At 38.6% G+C, this 22,875-nt stretch overlaps 1 protein-coding gene across 2 annotated transcripts in view; it reads right to left on the reverse strand.

The window, feature by feature from the left end:
• Positions 1-17,366: 17,366 nt before the first annotated feature.
• LOC115305692 (ankyrin repeat domain-containing protein 26-like) overlaps positions 17,367-22,875 on the reverse strand; it is an 8,150-nt gene continuing 2,641 nt past the window's right edge. Inside the window, exons 2-3 of one of the 2 annotated variants that reach the window (XM_029955940.1) lie at positions 18,961-18,997; positions 17,367-17,584 (exon numbers count right to left, since the gene is read on the reverse strand). In XM_029955940.1, coding sequence (XP_029811800.1) covers positions 17,448-17,584; positions 18,961-18,997 — 174 coding nt within the window. In that variant the 3' untranslated portion in view covers positions 17,367-17,447. Of the gene's footprint in view, positions 17,585-18,960; positions 19,004-22,875 lie in introns of both variants that reach the window. The other variant, XM_029955939.1, reaches the window with a different exon arrangement.

A 22,875-nucleotide genomic window follows, 5' to 3' on the forward strand; every position in this document is an offset into this window, starting at 1 on the left:
TCCACTGCTGTTACTTATCAAAGGGATTATTGTGATTTGCATAAATACTGAGATGGTGGGTTACTCCAGGAGAAAGACTGTTCCTTCTTTGTAACCGCATCTAGAACACAGTGTGAGTCCGGGTATGTATTCAGTAAATGTCGGGGAACTACATTTCCCATTACTTTCCCAGTCCCTGCCCACCCATTCTTTTGTTTATAGTTGCAATCTTATGATAATAAAGCATTTTGTGTTCTTTGTATTGTTACAGTACAATTTTGGTTAGAAATGGCTGATTTCAACTTTGAGAGAGCAAGACAGTGAGAGCATGGTTCTAAAAATTCTAAAATAATTCCTCTAGTTCCATACATGGCACATGGAAGTTTAATATTTTTTCAGGGGCACCTGGGTGGTTCAGTCAGTTGAGCATTACACTCTTGATTTTGGCTCAGGTCATGGCTCAAGCCCTGCTTGAAATTCTCTCTCTGCCCCTCCCCCACTCCCATGCACTCGCTCGTGCGTGTGTGCTCTCTCTCTCTCTCTCTCTCTCTCACAAAAATACACATTTAAAAATTTTTTTTCAACAAAATTAGAGAATGCTTATTTAATGTATTTTTCTTCTGCCTAATCAGTCGGCATAAAGTTTTAGTTAGGTAAGATGAATTAACTCAAGAAATCTGCTGTACAGCATTGTATCTATAGTCAACAATAATGTATCATACACTTAAAAACTTAAGACAATATATCTCATGTTAAGTGTTTTTACCACAATAAAATAACTTTTTTTTTTTAAGAGAAAGGGGAAAACATTTTTCCTGGGGGAAAAAAATGTTAGCTTGCCTTTGGATTAGTTTGGAAGAATAAAAATAAATCACCTTCAAAGCAAATATTTGGATTCATCCTTCCTTTAGAGATGAGTGTGAAGTGTTGCTGTAAAATAATAATTCATTCATATTTATAGTGAAAGAACATATTTTTATATTAACTCTTTTTGTATGGTTCCATACATGAACATATTCAATGCATAGTGGAGTCCTTTCATTCATTATTTGTTCACGTTCATTGCATTCCATAAGCTGGGTGTTGTGTTGGACTTTGGGAATACCAGAGAAAGATGGCCAAGATGCAGAGCGTAGAATTCTGCTGGGAAGAAAGGCAAACTCCACGTAGTGTGGTTTGTGTAGTGACAGAAGCGCATGTGCTGAGGTAGGCCAAGAAGTATTTAGGCGAGAAGGAGACTTTTGTTGGCTAAGATAACTCTTGACATATTGTTAAAGCAGAAGAATGTTCTATGCTGAGGGAATAGCATTGTAGGAGAATGAAAGAGCATTATAAATGGGGAAACCTGAAGTAGGTCATTATAAAAGGAATGATGATACTTGCTGGTTAGCAAAACATACAGGGTGCCTTGGTGGCTCAGTCAGTTAAACATCTACCTCGGTTTTGGCTCAGGTCATGATCTTACAGTTCATGAGTTTGAGCCCCATGTTGGGCACTGTGCTGATGGTGCAGAACCTCCTCGGGATCCTCTCTTTGCCTCTCTCTCACTCTTTCTTTCTCTCTCAAAAACAAAAGACAAAATGTGCAAATAGAGATGAACACATGGACTCGATTACAGCACATCAAGGTCTTATTGGCCAAGTTTTATTAAGGAAGTGAGAGAGAGCAGTGATGAAATAATTGACTTTGTTCATTCTTTCAACAAATCATTATCGCATGACTGCTCTGTGTCAGGTAATTTTCTGGGCACTTGAAAAATACACTGAAAATGATGTAAAGAGTTTAATATCTGAGTATATCTTAAAAGTATAACTAATGTAATTTGCTGAGAGACAGAAGGATGTTTGGCCTGATCATTAGCAGAGGGGAGCTGTTATTAACTATGATGCAAAAGACTATAAAAGGATCAATTTAGGAGGCAAAATTAGGAATTCTATTTTGTGCATGTCGTTATGAAACACATATTAGACATCCAAGAGTATAAAAATGGGCTATTGAATACATGGCCTGGAGTTCACAAGAGAGGTCTAGGAGGTAAGTATAGCGTTGGAGTAATCAGCATACAGATATTCAAACCCATAATACTAGATGAGATGTAGCAGGTGATGGTAAATAGAAAAGACAAGGAACTGGATGAGATCAGCTAAAATGAAAAGTTGATAGAAAAGAAGTCCGAAGACTGATCCTGGGGGACTTCTACCATATAGAAGTTCAGGAAATGAAAAGGAGGCAACAAAAGGGACAGAAGGGCCAACATTTAGAGGGGTAACCAACATCTAAAGAGCAAAATTGTTGGAGGAGGAAAAAGTAATCAATTATACCAAATGCCATGATGGTCATATAAACAGAGACCATTATATTTAGCAATGTGGAGTCACTAGTAATCTTAAGGAAAGCCGATTCACTGGCTTGGTGATGGCAAATCCTTGACCAGAGTGGATGAAAGAGGAAATAGAAGGAGATAAGACAGAGATTGTGAGTATAGGCAACTAAAGAATTTTGGGGTAAGGACAAAAGAGGGAAAGGACAGTAGTGGAAGGGCTAACTGGATTCAAGAGAGGCTTTTATTTCTTAAGAGGTGGGAAATAATAGCATCTTTGCATAGTGATAAGGGGAATTGGAAAAGGAAAAAATACTGATGCAGAAGAAATAGGGAAGAATTGCTGCTGTCCTTTAGTAGACCATAGGAGACGTTATCTAATTCTAGGTTGCAGGACTGGCTTTGGCTAAAAGAAGAGAAGATGAACTTTATGGGTACATGTTCTAGTGTGTGAGTTAATGTGGTTCCAAAACCAGACAAGAGATCATAGGAAAACTACAGACCAACATACAATATAAATATAGACACAAAAGCAGGACAGGGCTCCCTCTGGAGGCTCTAGGGGAGAAACCATTCCTCACTTTTTCCAGTTTCTGAAGGCACCTTGAGTTCTTTGGCTTGTGGCTGCCATCACTCCAAACTCTGCCTCCATGGTTATATTGTCTTCTCTTCTCCTGTTTGTAATCTCTCTCTGCCTCTTTCTTAGAACTCTTGTGACTGAATTTGGAGCCCACGCAGATAATCCTTGATAATCCTTTCATCTCAAACCTTTAATTTAATCACTCTTGGAAAGTCTTTGCCCTGTAAGGTAACATTTCTCTGGGACTATCAAAGAATCCAAGGTCTTCACTCAATCTTTCCTTCTACAGAATTTTGTTTCAGGGGCCAGACCATCCCCTTTGTTAGTCACCTCTCAGTCCCTCAGGCAAGTGTATGTAAATGAACCCCGACTAGACACTAGTTGAATTCTTTTACCAGAGGCTTCCTTCTGCCTCTGTGTAGATTAGCTTAATTTGAATAAAAGCTGTGGAAGGGATATCAGGGATATCATGCACGACACCTAATCTGTACCATGGTGCCATCTGACAACCACGTATAAATTTTAGTTCTGGCCTAAGTGGGACCATTTTTTTAATGTTAGAATTAATTGAGATATCATAAAAGTGCCTAGCCCAGAGTCTAGCACATAATAAAAGATGGGTGAATGGTAGGATTCATCATAATTTTTTAATCTTGTTTAATCTCACCAGCAAGTGGGTAAGAATGAAGTCATACCAACATCTGAATCTAGCAATCAGTCAGTTTCCAGGGATGAAAGAATCTCAGTCCTGTATAAATTCCCCTTTCTGTTTGTATTTCTTTGAGTTCTAAGAAACATCTTATATATGCTCATGAAAATGAAATTCCTGGCTGTCATTTACAGTTGCAATTGCTAGAGACCTACACTCCCTGGAGCAAAGGTAACACTTTGTAACTAGATTTTTAGTGTATAAATCTTTACAGAGTTATAATTATTATGTATATATGTTTCATATTTTTGTTTATATATATTGCATTACAAACTCTATAAACTTATTGTTAAACATTGTTTAAAATCACTTTAACTTGACAGAATGTAATTCATTTCACAATTCCTTAGTGATGAACATTTTTATATAAGGTAATGATCCTTAATAACTGCATATAAATTTGTAACTATGTAGGTGATAGTTCCTGAAACAGATTTCTAGAAATTAAATTACTTGATCAAAGTCTTCCTTTGAATCCAAATTCAATTTCAGTGCTATCTGGGTTTGCTGGCAACTATTACTAGGTATGTTTATGTTTCCCTAAAATATAGCCAACTATAACTACAAATACTTATATCTCACAGTTTCTGAGGGTCAAATAGCTGGGCTCTGTCTCAGAGTTTCTCACGAACTTTCACTCAGGATCTCAACTGGAGCCACAGTTATCTAAGAACTTGATAAGAGCTAAATAAACCAATTCCAAGATGGTTCATCCACATGACTGTTGGCAGGCCTCAGTTTCTTGTGGGCTGTTGGACCAAGGGCCTCGGGTTTTTGCTGACAATTGGCCAGAGGCCTCCCTGAATTCTTTGCCACATGGATCTCTCTTTGGAGCAGCTCACAATATGGCAGCTGTTTTCCCCAGAGCAAGTGACTCAAGGAAGAGTGAGAAATAGAGCAACCAAGGTGGAAACCAGAGTGTCTGAAATTGCACATTGTCACTATTGTTCCATTCTATTTGTTAAAATAATCCAGCCCACACTCAAGGGAAGGGAAATTGGACTCTACTTTTGGGGTGGCACATTAAAGAATTTGTAGTTATATTTTTAAAATCACTATAACCTAAGAGTTGGGCCTTCTTCTTCTCATTCTTCTTTCCTTCCCTCCTTTTTCACTTGTTGAAGAAATGAGGAAGTCCATCCTGACTTGAGATTCCTGAGAAGGATCCCCAGAAGACAAAAACTTCCAAATAAGCAAAAAAAAAAAAAAAAAAAAGGTAGAATTTTCTTAAGCCCATAATGAAACCAACATAGTCCCCAAGTCATAGGTATTCCCAGATAGTGTGAGGACAGTGCCTGAAGGGGAGAAATTTCAACCATGGCCAAACCCTATTGCTGGCACATAAATCAAGATGCACCTCTCTTGAGCAGAGAAAATAAACAGTGTGAAAGAATCTTGAATAAGAGGGTTCCACAGCAAACACAATTGCTAATTGTTTGGTGTATATGGCCTTCTAATTATCAAGATATGAACTGGCATTTGACACCTAGGATGAACATACCCGTTTTTGAATTTATATCAAAATAAATGATTAAAAACACACATATGGATTTGTTAATGCTAGGGAAATTACTACAAAAAGCAGAGTGGAAAGGAACTGCAGAAAATAAACTTGAAAACTCCTGTGGAGCAAGCAAGAGAAAGGTTAATCTGTAGGGAAACGCTGCTGCGGAAATTTGGTTTATTTGTAATACTTGAAGGACTCACTGGACCCTTGTCTGCCTCTTGCTGCCAAATTCTTACTCATGATGATTTAGGAGGAGAAAGAAAGGGAAGTGCCTTAGAATGCTGAGCTCAGAGCCAGGAGTGACTTAATAGCTGATAGGGTGTGGCTGGAGGTAGTACAGCTGTTGGTGGCATTAAAAAAAAGTATCAGATCCTTAGTGTCACACCCAACCATTGTTCTGTGACTGGCATAGGATAGAAGGGAGGTAGGGGGAAGCAGGTAAACTGTAACTGACAGGGGTGCTATCCTCTGTTATAGACAATGTCAGGGCTGGGGTCCCTGGGTGGTTCAGTCAGTTAAGCATCTGACTCTTGATTTCAGCTCAGGTCATGATCTCGATGTTTGTGAGTTTGAATTCTGTGTCTGGTTCTGCACCGATAGTGTGGGGCCTCCTTGGGATTATCTCTCTCTCCCATTTCTGCCCATGCTCTCTCTCTGTCTTAAGAATAAACAAATAAACTTAAAAATTTTTTAAAAAAAGAATGTCAGGGTGGGTCCGGAAGCAATCAGGATTTAGTGTTCCATAAAGCCATGGAACTGGCCCCTCAAAGACCAGATTTAAGTCTTACAAAATAAGAGAAGTTTCTGCCTAACATTGAAAGAAGAATCTTCTGGAACAATATTCTGCAATGTGGTGAATTACAAATCACCACCACTTTGATAATGTTAATGGAAAATGGCCATTTTCTACAGGAATGTATTCTATTTTTTTTTAATGTTTTATTTATTTTTGATACAGAAGAGACAGAGCGTGAGAGGGGGAGGGTCAGAGAGAGGGAGACACAGAATCTGAAACAGGCTCCAGGCTCTGAGCTAGCTGTCAGCACAGAGCCTGATGCAGGGCTCGAACCCACGAATGTGAGATCTGACCTGGGCCGAAGTTGGAGGCTTAACCAACTGAGCCACCCAGGCGCCCCCAGGAATGTATTCTTAATCATAGTTATCACTTATTGAGAACTTGCGTGTCATGCAAACTGCTGAGTCTTTATATGCTGACGGTAGATAATAAAAGCAAGCCTTAGTTAGGTCTCCAAGTAACTTTCACTCCTATTCAAAGTCTCACAGCTGGCAAGTGGGCAAGGGGGAGATTTGAATGCAGTCTCCAACCCTCCAAACTAGACTCAAACCCCTATGCTATAAGAACCAGTTTGGAATGGCTTTTTTTTTCTTTTTTTTTAAAATAATTTAGTAGTTAAAGTCTGACCTGCTGACCTGCTGGGGAAAGGAAGGAACAGAGAGGACACCCAGACTCAGGATAGACAGGATCTAGCAATAAATGTGTCTGTAGCATGGTCACTTCTCTTATATAGAGGGTTTCTTGGGAAAAACAGTGAAAAGTGATGGACACCATGAGAACTTAGGAGTTCAGGAGTAGAATCCAGTGATTCATCACCTACATATAACACCCAGTACTCACCCCAGCAAGTATCCTTCTTAATGTCCCTTGCCTATCTAGCCCATCTCCCCACCCAAAACCCCTCCATCAAACCTCAGTTTGTTCACTATATTAAGGTTTCTCCCTCCATGTTTTTTATATTATTTTGTCTTCCTTTCCCTTATGTTCACCTGTTTTGTATCTTAAATTCCAAATATGAGTGAAGTCATATGATATTTGTCTTTTTCTGACAATTTCACTTAGCATAACACACTCTAGTTCCATCCACATTGTTGTAAGTGGCAAGCTTTTATTCTTTTTGATTGCCAAGTCATATTCCATTGTATATATATACTACATCTTCTGTATCCATTCATCAGTTGATGGACATTTGGGCTCTTCCCATAATTTGACTATTGTCTATAGCACTGCTCTAAACATTGGGGTGCATGTGCCCCTTTGAAACAGAACTCCTATATCCTTTGTATAAAACCTAGTAGTGCAATTCCTGGGTCAGAGAGTAGTACCACTTTTAATTTTTTGAGGAACCTCCATGCTGTTTTCCAGAGTGGCTGCACCAGTTTACATTCCCACCAGCAGTGCAAAATATCCTTGCCTCTGCATCCTTGCCAACATCTGTCATTGCCTGAATTGTTAATTTTAGCCATTCTGAAAGGTGTGAAGTGTTATCTCATTATGGTTTCGATTTGTATTTCCCCAATGATGAATGATGTTGAGCAATTTTTCATGTGTCGGTTGGCCATCTGAATGTCTTCTTGGGACATTCTTGCCTTTTGCCCATTTCTTCACTGGATTATTTGTTCTTTGAATGTTGAGTTTGGTAAGTTCTTTATAGATTTTGGACATTAACCCTTTATCTGGATACGTTATTTGCAAATATCTTCTCCCCTTTCATCAGTTGCCTCTTAGTTTTGCTGACTGTATCCTTCACAATACAGAAGCTTTTATCTTGATGAGGTCCCAGGAGTTCACTTTTGCTTTTGTTTCCCTTATCCCCGGAGACATGTTCAGTAAGAAGTTACTGTGGCTGAGGTCAAAGAGGTTTTTGCATGCTTTCTCCTCTAGGATTTTGATGGCTTCCTGTCTTAAGTTTAGGTCTTTCATCCTTTTGAGTTTATTTTTGTATATGGTATAAGAAAGTGGTCCAGGTTCATTCTTCTGCATACTGCTGTCCATTTTTCCTAATACCATTTGCTGAAGGACTGTCTTTAATCCATTGAATGTTCTTTCCTCCTTTGTCAAAAATTAGTTGGCTATACATTTTTTGATCCATTTATTCTGTTCCATTGATCCAAGTGTCTGTTTTTGGCCAGTACCATACTGTCTTGGTGATTACAACTTTGTAATTTATCTTGAAGTCCAGGATTGTAATGCCTCCAGCTTTGGTTCTCTTTATCAGGATTTCTTTGGCTATTCAGGGTCTTATATGGTTCCATACAAATTTTAGGATTGTTTATTCTAGCTCTGTGAAGAATGCTGGTGTTATTTTGATAAGGATTGCATTGAATATGTCAATTGCTTTGGGTAGTATCGACACTTTAACAATATTTGTTCTTCCCATTTATGAGCATGAATATTTTCCATTTTTTGGCATCTTCTTCAATTTCTTTTATAAGCTTTCCAAAGTTTTCAGTGTATAGATATTTCACCTCTTTGGTTAGGTTTATTCCTAGGTATTTTATGGATTTTGGTGCAACTGTAAATGGAATTGATTCCTTGATTTCTCTTTCTGTTGCTTCATTATTGGTAAAGAGAAATGCAACCAATTTCTGTGGATTGATTTTATATCCTGTGACTTTGCCAAATTAATTGATCAGTTCTAGCAGTTTTTTGGTGGAATCTTTTGGGTTTCCCACATAGAGTATCATGTCATCTGTGAAGACTGAAAGTTTGATTTCCTCCTTGCTGATTTAGATGCTTTTTATTTCTTTGTGTTGTCTGATTTCTGAGGCTAGGACTTCCAACACTATGTTGAATAACAATGGTGAGAGTGGACATCCTTGTCATGTTCCTAACCTTAGAGGGGGAAGCTCTCAGTTTTTCCCCATTGAGGATGGTATTAGCGGTGGGTCTTTCATATATGGCTTTTATAATCTTGAGGTATGCTTCTTCTATCCCTGCTTTCTTGAGGGTTTTTATCAAGAAAGGAAACTGTATTTTGTCAAATGTTTTCCCTGCATCTACTGAAGGGATCATGTGGTTCTTATTCTTTCTATTATTGTGATGTATCACATTGATTGATTTGCAGATATTGAGCCAGTTCTTCATCCCAGATATAAATCCCACTTGACCATGGTGAATAATTCTTTTAATGCATTATTGAATCCTCTTGGCTAGTATCTTGTTGAGAATTTTTTCATCCATGTTCATTAGGGAAATTGGAGTGTAATTCTCGGGGGTTCTTGTCTGGCTTTGGAATCAAGGTAATGTGGGGCTAGTATCCAACATCTACAAGGTACTCACCAACTCCACATCCAAAAAACGAATAATCCAGTGAGAAATGGGCAGAAGACATGAATAGACACTTCTTGAAAGAGGACATTCAGATGGCCAACAGACACAAAAAACGATGCTCAGCATCTGTCTTAGCCGAAGCCAGGTCCCGGCGGCGCTTGTCCCTGGCGTTCGGTGGTACCTGTCTCGTCCGCCCCGACCGGCAGGGTGGAGAATCCTCGTGGGTTCTTTTCCTAAGGGAGGGAGAGAAAGGGCAGGAAAGGGCGCACAGAGAGTGAAGACAGCACACGGAATCTGATCAAGCCTCACTCTCTATTAAGAAAACAATTTTCTTTTATATAGGGTTTGGGGCGGGGAACTGACCCAGGTTGGTTGCCAGGTAACAGAGTTAAATGATTAAAACCGAAACTGAAACTCCGGACACAGCATCAAAAAGAAGCACCCAGACTTGCCTCTGCAATGCTGGGGAGGGGAAGCTTAGCGCTGAATAATCCAAAATGCGGTTTGATCTTTTGATCACCTTGGCCTTTTTTCGTCTGGCTCAGTAGGACAGTCTCCAAAATCTGGACCAGGAAATGCAGTCTCCTAGCCTCCAGATGTAAATCTTGTTTTTCTGGTTCACTCCCTGGAGAGCGATAGATCCTTGCCTGAGACAGCCAAAAGCTCGGCGGCTCCCAACAGTGTCACTCATCATCAGGGAAAACAACACTGAGATAACACTTCAGGCTGGTTCGAGTCGCTAAAATGAACAAAACAGGAGACTATAGATGAATAAATAAATAAATAGAAAAGGTGAAAAGCCTGAGGCAAATATTATTTCCCCATGTGGAAAGAGTTATGAATCAGGGTTTAAAATTCCAATAACAGATAGGTTTTATAACCCTATAAAAATTGTAATACATACAAACATTGGAAATAGCCATAGCAGGAGTACATCAAAATAATGTCTAAATCTTTAGGTCCACATGTAGTAAGAAACAAGGGACCATAAGACAAAGCCATCCACTAACAACCACTGGAATATCAATGACAACTTGGTTGGTGGGGTGTGTTCAGGCAGCTGATACTGGAGCAGGTCTGAGTGTGTAAAACTCAGCAGTGCTGGTTTCCACGTACAAAATCTGCTTAAAAGGTAATTTGATGCTAAGAAGCACAGATTAAAATATTATATACATTTTCATTACACATTACACATAGACAAAAATACCTTTAATAATCTTTAATAATGATTTTCACAGGTTTTTCCTTAAGATGGTGGAAAAATAGGGACTTCTGTACTTCCCCCCTGCATCTCTCAAACAAAGAAGGGTTGAAGCCAAAGGACTCTGAACCACAGGAGCCTGGGAGGAAAAGAGACAGAGTCCTCTAAGAAGACAGCCTCATAGGGCTTTCATACAGAGATCCTATCTCTAACTTTGGAGCTGTCTTTGGGCTGTGTTCTCGGTCCAAGAAATTCCCTCGGGAACAGAACCTAGGAAGGGACGCATTCAGCATCAGGAGGGACCGCTCCCCTACTCAATCCCCTGCTAGGAAGAGCCTGGCTTGCAGGATTGCATTTCATGCGGGGTCATTAATGCGCACAGAGTAAGATCTAGAAACAAGACTGGGCGTGAGGCATAGAACACTGCCCACCTTGGTGGTGCCCGCAGCTCGGGGAGATTGGACTTAAAGAATGTTTTGCAATGCCTGGCTCGAGGAGGGACTGAGGGGGGGATGTCACCATTTTTCTCCTCACAACCACCAAGGCGGGGCCTCGGGGAGTGGCCTATGGGACCCACAGTGGAGGAGCCACCCACCTACACTACACCATGCCCATATGCGCTGGGTGGCTGCTTTGTTACCAGAGCCTGGAGAGATGCTGCAGAATCAGCCCCTGTCCCAGGATCAGCAGTGACACATTGCCGTGATTAACTATAGGCCAATTCTTACTATTTAGATATATTCTCCCTTATGCCTTCGTATCTCTCCACTCCTCTGGACCGGGAATTCTGGTTGGATGTTTGCTTAAACAGGCATATAATCCATTATCTTGATGCATGTTCTACATCTCCAGTGTTACCTTCCTTTCTCTCTGAAATCATGAGACTATATAGTTTCTCTGGGTGACATTATCTTCGGTTTTTTTTTTCTTTCCCTCCTCACCTCCTGCCATATTCTCCTTTTTCTCTATCTGAATTAAGCCTTTTAGTCTCTCTGCTTGGTCAACTTCTCTTTCTCCCCACCCCCATAATTTCTGTCTTTGTGTATGCTCTTCAATGAGCACTGCTTCCACTCTGCTCTGTATTTGTAGCTGGAATTTCTTTTACACTATCCTTTGTCTTTTGTTTTTGTATTTTCCCCCCCTTTCGTTTGTTTGACTTGTTTGTGGGATTGATTGCTTTCGAACCCTGTTTGTCCGTTTTCCTTTCCAGGGCTACCTCAAGAAACAAGCCAAAATACACATGGTGGAGATTCCCAAATATCCCTACGAATAGGGAAAGAAAACAAACAAAGTCTCAAGAAGAGAGAACAGGGACACCACTAAAAGAATGCTTCGTGAATGGACAGGCTTTGTACAGTCGATGAGCCTCCATTAATGTAGCAGTACTTGCAGGTGCAGAGCACATAATAAGCTTATAAAACTTATAAGAGACAGAAAGCTAGCCAAAATGACAAAATGGAAGAACTCTCCTCTAAAGAAATTCAAGGAAGAATCCATAGCCAGAGAATTGGTCAAAACAGATATAAGCAACATAACTGAGCAAGAATTCAAAACAATAGTCATAAACTTAATCACAGGACTTGAAATAGGCATGGAAGACACCAGAGATGCTATTGCCACAAAAATTATGGACCTCAAAAATAGTTGTGATGAATTAAAAAATGCTATAAACGAGGTGCATAACAAAATGGATGCAGCCACTGCAAATATTGAAGAGGCAGACAGGAGAAGAAGTGAAGTAGAAGACACAATTATAGAAAAAGAAGGTGCTGAGAAATAAAGAAATTGATCCAGAAGCACAAAAGCAGAATTTGAGGACAGAGCGATGCCATCAAATGGAACAATATCCATATCCTAGGAATTCCATAAGAAGAAGAAGAGACAGAAAGCGGCTGAAGGGGTACTTGAACAAATTATAGCTGAGAACTTCCTCAATCTGGGGAAGGAAACAGACATTGGAATCCAAGAGGAAGAGAGAACTCCCTTCAGACACAACTTGAATTGATCTTCTGCATGAACTATTATAGTGAAACTGGCAAAACATGATAAGGATAACTAGACAATTCTGAAAGCAGCTAGGGATACAATGGCCCTAACATACAAAAGGAGACCTATCAGAGTAGTTGCAGACCTATCTACTGAAACTTCTCAGGCCAGAAAGAAATGGCAGGAAATCTTCAATGTGATGAACAGAAAAAATATGCAGCCAAGAATCCCTATCCAGCAAGCCTGTTGTTCAGAAGGAGAGATAAAGATTTTCCCAAACAAACAAAAATTGAAGGAATTCATCACCACTAAACCAGCCCTACAAGAAATCCTAAGAGGGACTCAATGAGGGAAATGTTGCAAGGAACACAAGGTACCAAAGACACCACTACAAGTATGAATCCTACATAGAACACAATTACCACAGACCTATATTTTTCAACAATAACACTGAATGCAAATGGACTAAATGCTCCAATCAAAACACATAGGGTATCAGAATGAATAAAAAAACAAGATCCATGTATTTGCCATCTACTAGAGACTCATTTTAGACCTGACGACGCCTTCAGAATGAAAGTAAGGGGATGGATTAATATCTATCACGTGACTGGAAGTCAAACGAAAGCTGGAATCAGCATACTCATATCTGACAAACTTGACTTTAAAGTGAAGGCAGTAACAAGAGAGTAATGTAGGGCATTATATAACAATTACAGGGTCTACCCATCAGGAAGAGGTAAAAATTATAAATGTCTACATATCAAATTCAGGCGCACTCAGATATATCAAACAATTCATCACAAACATAATCTTTTGGTAAGAATGTGCTAATTGCAAAAGAATTTAATACTCCACCTACAGTAATGCGTATATCACCTAGACACAAAATCACTAAAGAAACAATAGACCTGAACACCACATTGGACCAGATGGATCTGACAGATAATATTTAGAACTCTACATGCTGAGGCTATGGAATTCACTTTCTTCTGGAGTGCACAGGGTACATTCTCCCAAGACAGACCATATAGTGGGTCCTAAAGCAACCCTCCATAAATATAAAAGAACTGAGATCAAACCATGCAGACTTTCATATCATAACACTGTGAAACTTGGAATCAACCACAGGAAAAGTCTGCAAAACTCCCAAAAAACATGGAGGATAAAGAATACCCTACTAAAGAATGATTGGGCCAATCAGGCAATTAGAGAAGAAATTAAACAATATATGGAAACAAATGAAAATGAAAATACAACATTCCTAGCTCTTTGGAATGCAGCAAAGGCAGTCCTGAGAGGTAAGTGTATTGCAATAAAGAGCTATTTCAAGAAACAATAAAAGTGCAAATACAAAATCTAACAGTTCACCTAAAGGAACAAGATGCAGAGCAGCAAGAACATCTCCAACCCAGCAGAGGAAGACTAATAAAGACCAGGGCAGAAATAAACAATATAGAAAAAAAAACAGTTGAAAAGATCAATGAAACCAAGAGTTGGTTTTTTGAAATAATAAACAAAATTGATATACTTCTAGCCAGGCTTCTCAAAAAGAAAGGAGAGAGCACACAAATGGGAGAAAAAAACATAAATGAAAATGGATTTATTACAACCAATCCCTCAGTAATACGAGCAATTTTCATGGAATACTATGAAAAATTATATGCAACAAACTGGACACCTAGAAGAAATGGAAAAATTTCTAAACATACTTGCACTAACAAAATTCAAACGGGAATAGATAGATAATTTGAACAGACCCCAACCATTGAAGAAATCGAGTTAGTTATCAAAAAACCTCCCAACCAATAAGAGCCCTGGGACAGGTGACTTACCTGGGAAATTCTACCAGACACTTAAAGCAGAGTTAATACTCATTCTTGTCAAGCTATTATAAAAAATAGAAGCTGTAGGAAAACTTATAGACTCATCTATGAAGCCAGCACCACTTTGATCCCAAACCAGACAGAGATGCAGCAACAAAAAAGTACAAGCCAATGTCCTTGATGAATACAGATGCAAGAATACTCAACAAGATTCTAGCAAATTGAATTCAACAGTCTATAAGAATAATCCACCATGATCTAGTGGGATTCATTACTGGGTTACAGACAGGGCTGGTTCAATATTCGCAGACCATCAATGTGATACATCACACTAACAAAAGGAAAGATAAAAACCATATGATCCTGTCAATAGATGCAGAAAAGGCATTTGACAAAATACAGCATAATTTCTTAGTGAAAGCCCTTGAGAAAGTTGGGAGAGAAGGTACTTAAATAAACATCATAAAAGCCACTTATGGAAAGCCCACAGCTAATAGCATCCTCACTGGGGAAACACTGAGAGCTCTTCCCCTGAGATTAGGAACACAACAGGATGTCTACTCTTACCACTGTTGTTGCACATAGTGCTGGAAGTCCTAGCATCAGCATTCAGACAACAAAAGGAAATAAGATGCATCAGAATTGGCAAACATGAAGTCAAACCTTCATTTTTCACAGATGACATGATATTCTACATGGAAAACCTGACTGACTCTACCAGAAGCCTTTTAGAACTGATTCATGAATTCAGCAAAGTCGCAGGGTACAAAATCAATGCACAGAAATCAGCTGCATTCTTATACACCAATAATGAAGCAATGGAAAGAGAAATCAAGAAACTGATCCTATTCACAATTTGCACAACAAACCATAAAATACCTAGGAATGAACCTAAGCAAAGATGTAAAAGATCTGTATGATGAAAACCATAGAAAACTTATGAAAGACATTGAAGAAGACACAATGAAATGGAAAAACATTCCATGTTCATGGATGGGAAGAATACTGTTAAAAGGTTACCCAAAGCAACCTACATATTCAGTGCAATCCCCATCAATATTGCACTAGTGTTCTTCGCAAAGCTAGAACAAAGTATCCTAAAACTGGCAAGGAACCACAAAATTCTGCAAAGAGCCTAAGTAATACTGAAGAAGAATACCAAAACAGGAGGCATCACAATGCTAGACTATAGCCTCTACTACAAAGCTGTCATCATCAAGACAGTGTGGTACTGGCACAAGAACAGACACATAAACCAAGGGAATAGAATAGAGAACCCAGAACTGGACCAACAAATGTATGGCCAATTAATCTTTGACAAAGCAGAAAAGAGTATCCAATGCAAAAAAGACAGGCTCTTTAACAGATGGTGCTGGGAGAACTGGACAGCCACATGCAAAAGAATGAAACTAGACCTCTTTCTTACACCATACACAAAAATAAACTCAAAATGGATGAAGGACCTGAATGTGTGACAGAAAACCATCAAATCCCTAGAGGAGAAAGCAGGAAACAACCTCCGTGACCTCAACTGCGGCAACTTTCTACTCGACACATCCCCAAAGGCAAAGGGAATCAAGAGCAAAAATAAAGTATTGGGACCTCATCAAGATAAAAAGCTTCTGCACTGCAAAGGAAACAATCAGAAACACTAATAGGCATCTGAATGGGAAAAGAGAGTTGCAAATGACATATTGGATAAAGGGCTAGTATCCAAAATCTACAAGGAACTCACCAAACTCCACACCCAAAAAAACAAATAATCCAGTGAGAAATGGACAGAAGACATGAACTGACACTTCTCCAAAGAAGATATCCAGACGGCCAACAGACACATGAAAGGATGCTCAGCATCACTCATCATCAGGGATATACAAATCAAATCCACACTGAGGTACTGTCGGGGACTGCCAAGTTTTCTGTCTGCCTCAGGCAAGGATTATCACTCTCCGGAGAGTGAACCAGTAAACAAGATTTGCATCTAGAGGCTGGAGACTGCCATTTCCTGGTCAAAATAACTTTGGCGTCTGTCATGCTGGGCCAGACGTAGAGTGGCCAAGGTGCACAAAAGATCAAAACCATATTTTCGATTATTCAGTGCTAACTCCCCCCTTCCCAGCATTGATGAGGCAAATCTGGGCGTTTCTTTTGATATTCATTTGACTCTGTTTACCTGGTAACTGACCTAGGTCAGCTGGTTTGTTTTCCCGCCTTGAAACCTTTATAAGAGAGTTTTCTGAATAAAGCTCTCTCTTTTGCCTGATTGGAAACCGTGAGTGCTGTCTTCACTCTCTGCGTCTCTCCCTCCTGCCCTGTTTTTCTCTCCCTCCCTCAGGAAAAGAACCCACGATGATTCTCCGCCCTGCCGGTCGGGGCGGACGAAACAGGTACCACTGAACGCCGGGGACAAGGGCGCCGGACCCGGCCCGCGGGTTACGACAAGGTACCACCTCACACCAGTCAGAGTGGCTAAAATGAACAAATCAAGAGACTATAGATGCTGGTGAGGATCTGGAGAAACAGGCACCCTCCTACACTGTTGAGGGGAATGTAAACTGGTGCAGCTGCTCTGGAAAACAGTGTGGAGGTTCCTCAAAAAATTATCAGAATTCCCCTATGACCCAGTAATAGGACTGCTAGGGATTGACCCAAGGGATATAGAAGTGCTGACACATAGGGGCACATGTACCCCTATGTTCACAGCAGCACTTTCAACAATAGCCAAAACATGGGAAGAGCCTAAATGCCCATCAACTGATGAATGGATCAAGAAATTGTGGATTATATATACAATGGAATATAACATGTCAATGAGAAAGTATGAAATCTGGCCATTTGCAGCAAAGTGGATGGAACTGGAGGGTGTCATGCTAACTGAAATAAGTCAGGTAGAGAATACAGATACCGTATGTTTTTACTCATAAGTGTAACAGGAGAAACTTAGCAGAGGACAATTGAGGAAGAGAAGGGGGACAAATAGTTGGGGAGAGAGAGGGAGGTAAACCATGAGAGAAACTTGAATACCTAGAACAAACTGATGGCTGATGAGTTGAGGGGGAGAGGGGAAGTGGAGTGATGGGCATGGAGGAGGGCACTTGTTGGGATGAGCACTGGGTGTTACATGGAAACCAACTAGACAATAAACTAAGGGAAAAAAAATAAAGGGGTGTCTGAAGAGCAAAAAAAATATTTTCACATATAATATGTTTAATGGGAAACAATTAAAACATTATGCAATCATCAAGGAAATACATTTTAATTATTTAGTTTTTAGATCATGTATTTCTTGTTCAAGATCTCTACATACTCTTTAGCGGCTTTGGCGATGAGATCCTCATTTCGAACTGGATTGCCAGCAGAGCGTAAAGGTAAAAGTCTACGGCATTCTGCTGCAGTTTCTACAGCAGCTGAAAAAGAAAAGAAAGACTTATATTCTTTATCCAAAAACTTTTAACTACACGTTAGTAAAAAAAAAAAAAGTGGGGGCCTTTATGAATGTTAAGAAAAATGAAAAATCCTCACATACAACTGTAATATGAAACACAAGATTATTGTTACATATATTTTGCTCAGGATTGCACACTGAATTAATTACTACTGTAGAAAAACATCAGAGCTTCTGGTTTTTTCATTACAAGGGGAAGTTACAAGATGATCACACAATCTACCCTGAACAATTATATGCTATACAGTGAAAACTCAAACAGGAATTTCCAAACAGAGCCAAATAGACAGGTAGAAATGACAGGTCGAAAACAAAGCACTACTGGAACACACAGAAGAGACATCCCAGTTTTGTGTCAATATTGTCTGTTTTCTGGAAAGGTGATATCTTAAGGTGATACCTGAAGGACAAGGAAAATGTATGCTAGATAGAGGGAAGAAGAACAGACAAAGAGCTAGAAGTGAGGAAGAACACTTGTGGAATTCTAAGCAGTTTGGCTTGATGAGGTGCTAGAGCAAAGCCGCAGAGTAGGGTAAGTAGTGAGACAGATTGCTGAATAATCTGGCAAGAATCAAATTGATTTGGGCGTTTTTATTCCATGCTAAGGAATTCGAAGTTTCACCAAGGGCAAAAGCAATGACAAAGTCAATGAGTGAAGATTTAAATGTTACCTGTCAAGTGACAGCTATATGATCTATAATTACTTAACCAGGCAATCCTAAGACAATTCTGCTTTTTTTGTTTTGTTTTGTTTTGTTTTTGTTTTCTTTCACTAGCAGGAACAAAACGTGATAAAGCATATATTTTCTGAGAATTGTGCAGGTGGACAGTTCCACAGGGATAGCACAGTGAAGGAAGATTATAGTCAGAAACAATAACAGACATAAAGACTTCTGGAGATGTTTCTTAAAATTAGTTTTAATATTTATTTTTGAGAGAGAGACAGAGAGAGAGAGACAGAACATAATGGGGGAGAGGCAGAGAGAGAGGGAGACACAGAATCCGAAGCAGGCTCCAGGCTCTGAGCTTTCAGCACAGAGCCTGACTTGGGCTCCGACAAACTGTTAGGTCATGACTTGAGCTGAAGTCAGTTGCCCAACCAACTCAGCCACCATGGTGTCCCTACACTTTTGGAGAGTTTATAAAAAGTTATGAAACATGATGACTAAATGAAGAAGAAATATTTCTTCATTATGCTTATGCTTTTACTTTTTTCATATGTACAAAAAGTGTTAATGTAGTATCTATTTTCCAAACAGTGGAAAGGGATGCCATTTACTATTTATAGCTTATTTCAGAAATCACTGATATCTAAATTCATAAATTTTGGCAACATACCTTTTTTGAATTCACTAGTTAGGGCTTTATCAAACTTCTGTACCTGAAATAAGTCAAATATTATTTAGAATGTTTAAGGTAAATAAGAGACACTGTAGAAATTCTATATAGCTTCTGAAATGTGGTCTTGAAATAATAGAGACTAAACCAAAGTTAGGGATTGCTTAAATAGAAAGACAATCACGTTTATAAATCAAAGAAATTCCTACTTATTTTAGTTTCAGACAACTGAGAACAGATATAATGCCATTGAAATGAATCGGATAGACAGTACAATTAGTATTGGTCTATTTATGGAATTTCGGAAAGGTGATGCTGGATCTCGTTGGTACAAAAAAGGTTAAACAAGTGTCATATTTTATAGTGAATGTATTACTTGAAAATTTTAATGAAAACTGCCCTTTATGAAAGTTTAATCCGTTTTTTACTTTAATGAATTGTTCCTTAAAATGGGCTTCCCGTTTTTGCACTTTTAGGAAAACAAAATTTGAAGGCAGGGCTTTTGCTATTAATTTTTCAGGACAGACTCTTAAATATATCAAATATATCAAACTAAGAAAGTAGGGCTGTCGTACTGTCATGTGGAAATTGACTGGCCAAAACCTTGAGTAAACATATTCTGCTGTCTGTATTATGACTGAAACATTTCTTTTCATATGGACACAAATATTTCAAAAGATCTGTTTGAAGAAAGAAAAAATACAGGCATAAACCTGTTTTTTGGTTTCAGATTCATAACTTGCTAGAATTAGACATAAGAAAAAAATATATAATTTTTATGTGTAACTTTGTTTCCTTTCTAGAAATTAAAATCAGGTTTTGAAACATTTGACTTTTTGAAGTTATAATTATCTACTTAATTATGAAATGTGTAAAAATATATCAAACTACAATTGACCCTTGAGTTACACAGGAGTTGGGGTGCTGGCCCCCGTGCCATCAAAAACCTGTGTATAATTTTAGGATCCCCAAATACTTCATTACAAATAGCCTACTGTTGAACAGAAGCCTTGCTGGTAATATAAACAGTTGATTAATACGTGTTGTGTAGAGTGGAATAAGCTAGAGAAAAAAACATGTCATTGAGAAAGACGTAAGAAAAAGGAAATACACTTACACTGCTTTACAGTATACAAAAAATATCCATGTGTAAGGAAAGTGGACCTGCACAGTTCAAAACCATGTTGGTCAAGGGTCAACTGTAAATTACAACTGTTCCTATCTAGAATGTTCTAATTTAGATATTACTTATAAAAGGTACCCTCTCAATGAATGCCCAAAATGGGGTCTTAAATAGTGTACTGAACATAATCAATACTGTGGTGATATGGATATCCAACGCCTTTACAAATTTAGGTGTGAAGACAAAAATTTTGGCTAATATGTTTCCCAATAGTTTCAGAGACCGTTTTCCCTAATAGCTTTTTTTTTAATTGAAGTACAGTTGACATACAATATTATACTAGTTTCAATATACAAGTTCGGCTTTGACAATTCTATACACTATGCTGTGCTCACTACCACCAGTGTCATTACCCTCTGTCACCATACAACATTCATACAGTATTACTGAGGAAATTTCCTTATGCTGTATTCTTCATTCCTCTTATTTATAACTGGAAGTTTCTATCTCTGAATTCTCTTCACCTAATTTGCCCACTCCTCTCTACCTACCTCCCCACTTCTAGCAAACACTGATTTGTCCTTTGCTTTTATGATCCTGTTTGCTCATTTTAGTTTTTTATGTTCCACATTTAAGTGAAATCATATGGTATGTGTCTTTCTCTCATTTCTTTTACCACACTTAATACCTTCTAGGTCTATCAAGGTTGTCACAAAAGGCAAGATCTAATTCCTTTTTATTGCAGAGTTATTTATTTCATTGTATACATATAACATATCTTTTTTTTCCATTCATCTATTGATGGATACTTAGGTTACTTCCCTATTTTGGTTATTGTAAACAGTGTTTCAGTCAACCACAGGAATGCATACAACTTTTCAAATTAGTGTTTTCTTTTTCGTTGGGTAAATACCCAGTGTTGGAATTAATGGATTATACTGCATTTCTATTTTTAAGTTTTTGAGGAACCAAAACATTTTCTTGACAATAGCATCATATTCAGGAATTATAAAATGAATCATGTCACATTACTGTACCAAACTTATAAAATTAATAACTCAATACCAGATGATGGGAGTGAGACTTTACTGAAACAATTTTATATTACTATTAATAAATATTATGTCAACTATAAACCACTTTTGTATATGACATGACTTAAGAAACTACGAATGCAATGTTATCTTTTCCCCAACATCTCTTTTCCTAAATATTCACCTCTGACCTTTATGTTTATTTCTAGGTGAAAAACTGTGTTTAGATGTGAAATAGCCTTGAAGTCCATTAATAAGAAGACATGTGAAGTTTTATTTATATTTTTCTATTGATCAAACATACAAGAAGCTGAGAAAATTATACACAGAAAAACTATGATTCAGCAAATTTTAATTCAAAGAGTTAAAAAAAATTATTTGGAAGGATTTTCTCATTAACTGTTAGTATTCAAATATGGCCCATAGAAATCTAAGGTTCTTTGGGGACACTGCAGGATTGAGGGACAAGAAAGTCACAGCTGTAATCTCCATCTCTCCTTTGAGAGTTCTACTTGTCTGTGTTATACAATAGTTTAATACTCTCCCCAAAATTAACATCTACTCTTTGAAAAGAAAATTTTTGAAGGTATAAAAGCCACTAGTTTAGTTAAAATCCCTAATTTTGCATAAGAGATAAAATGGCTCAGAGAGATAGTACTTTGCCTGAGGTCAAAAAAACAACAAGGTGCTGGCCAGGAATGCACTTCTGGTCTTACCAAGCCTAGAGGTCTAGGCCAGTTACTTCCTCATAGCTAGGGAACAAACATGTATTTTAACCATAACTCAGAGAAAATGAATACATAAAACTTTATTATGTGGCTCAATAATGTTTAGGAATGAGGCACAAAATAGTGGCTTTCTAACAAAATTCCAATTTTAAAGTCATGAATAAAAATAAAGGAACTGAAATTATCTTAGCTCCTTTTAGTAGCAGTCAATTTTTAAGCACAGATTTTTTAAACCTCAGGACAGGAAAATCTTTAGTTGAACCAAGGAAGCTGAAACGGAGGAAATTCTTCCTTGAGAGAAATGTTCATTTCCTCCAAATAAAATCTGGTTGACCAAAATCAATCAACAAATGAGTGAATCCATGTTGTGGTTCTTGATAGCAAAATTGAAAACACAACACAGATTTCTCCTTCCCACCCAGCATGCTTCTGTCCAACCTCTCATCGTTAGTTGGTATGTACAAAAGACATGATTAACTTGATTTATAATTTAAATCCAGTCCGGAATTATAGATGAACCTTCCCATCCCACATGAGCCCTTCTCTCCACCTTCCTCACAACAGGAAGGGAGATTTACCTAACGGAGGAAGTTGGGAGAAGGAAGGAGGCGGTGCTTCTGTCGCTCCGAATCTCTTCTTTCAGAAGGTGTGCCTGCCCACGGTAACATGAACCTGGGTCTGCTCTCTGCCCTGTCTTAAGCCCCCTGCCCCTGGGATGGGCGCCAAGCTTTTGTTTCCTCCATTTACAACTGTGTGGGGAAGTGCCCAATATGGGACCAACTATTGGGAAGCCCACTGTGGCTAACCTACCTAAAGCACATCCTGCAGTTGGTTAGTGTATATTCGTAATAAAACTACTCAATGTGTCTCCATCTTCCAGACTCCTGTGTTCTGAGCTGAGAGTGGAGATCAGTTAAAAATGAGGATAGGTTAAGGGACCTGTGGGACAAGATCAAGTATAATAATACTTGCATTCAAGGGGTTCCAGAAAAAGAAGAGAGAAAGAGGCAAAGAACTCATTTGAAAAAAG

Source organism: Suricata suricatta, chromosome 10 (assembly GCF_006229205.1).
Source record: "Suricata suricatta isolate VVHF042 chromosome 10, meerkat_22Aug2017_6uvM2_HiC, whole genome shotgun sequence".
Classification (NCBI taxonomy): Eukaryota; Metazoa; Chordata; class Mammalia; order Carnivora; family Herpestidae; genus Suricata; species Suricata suricatta.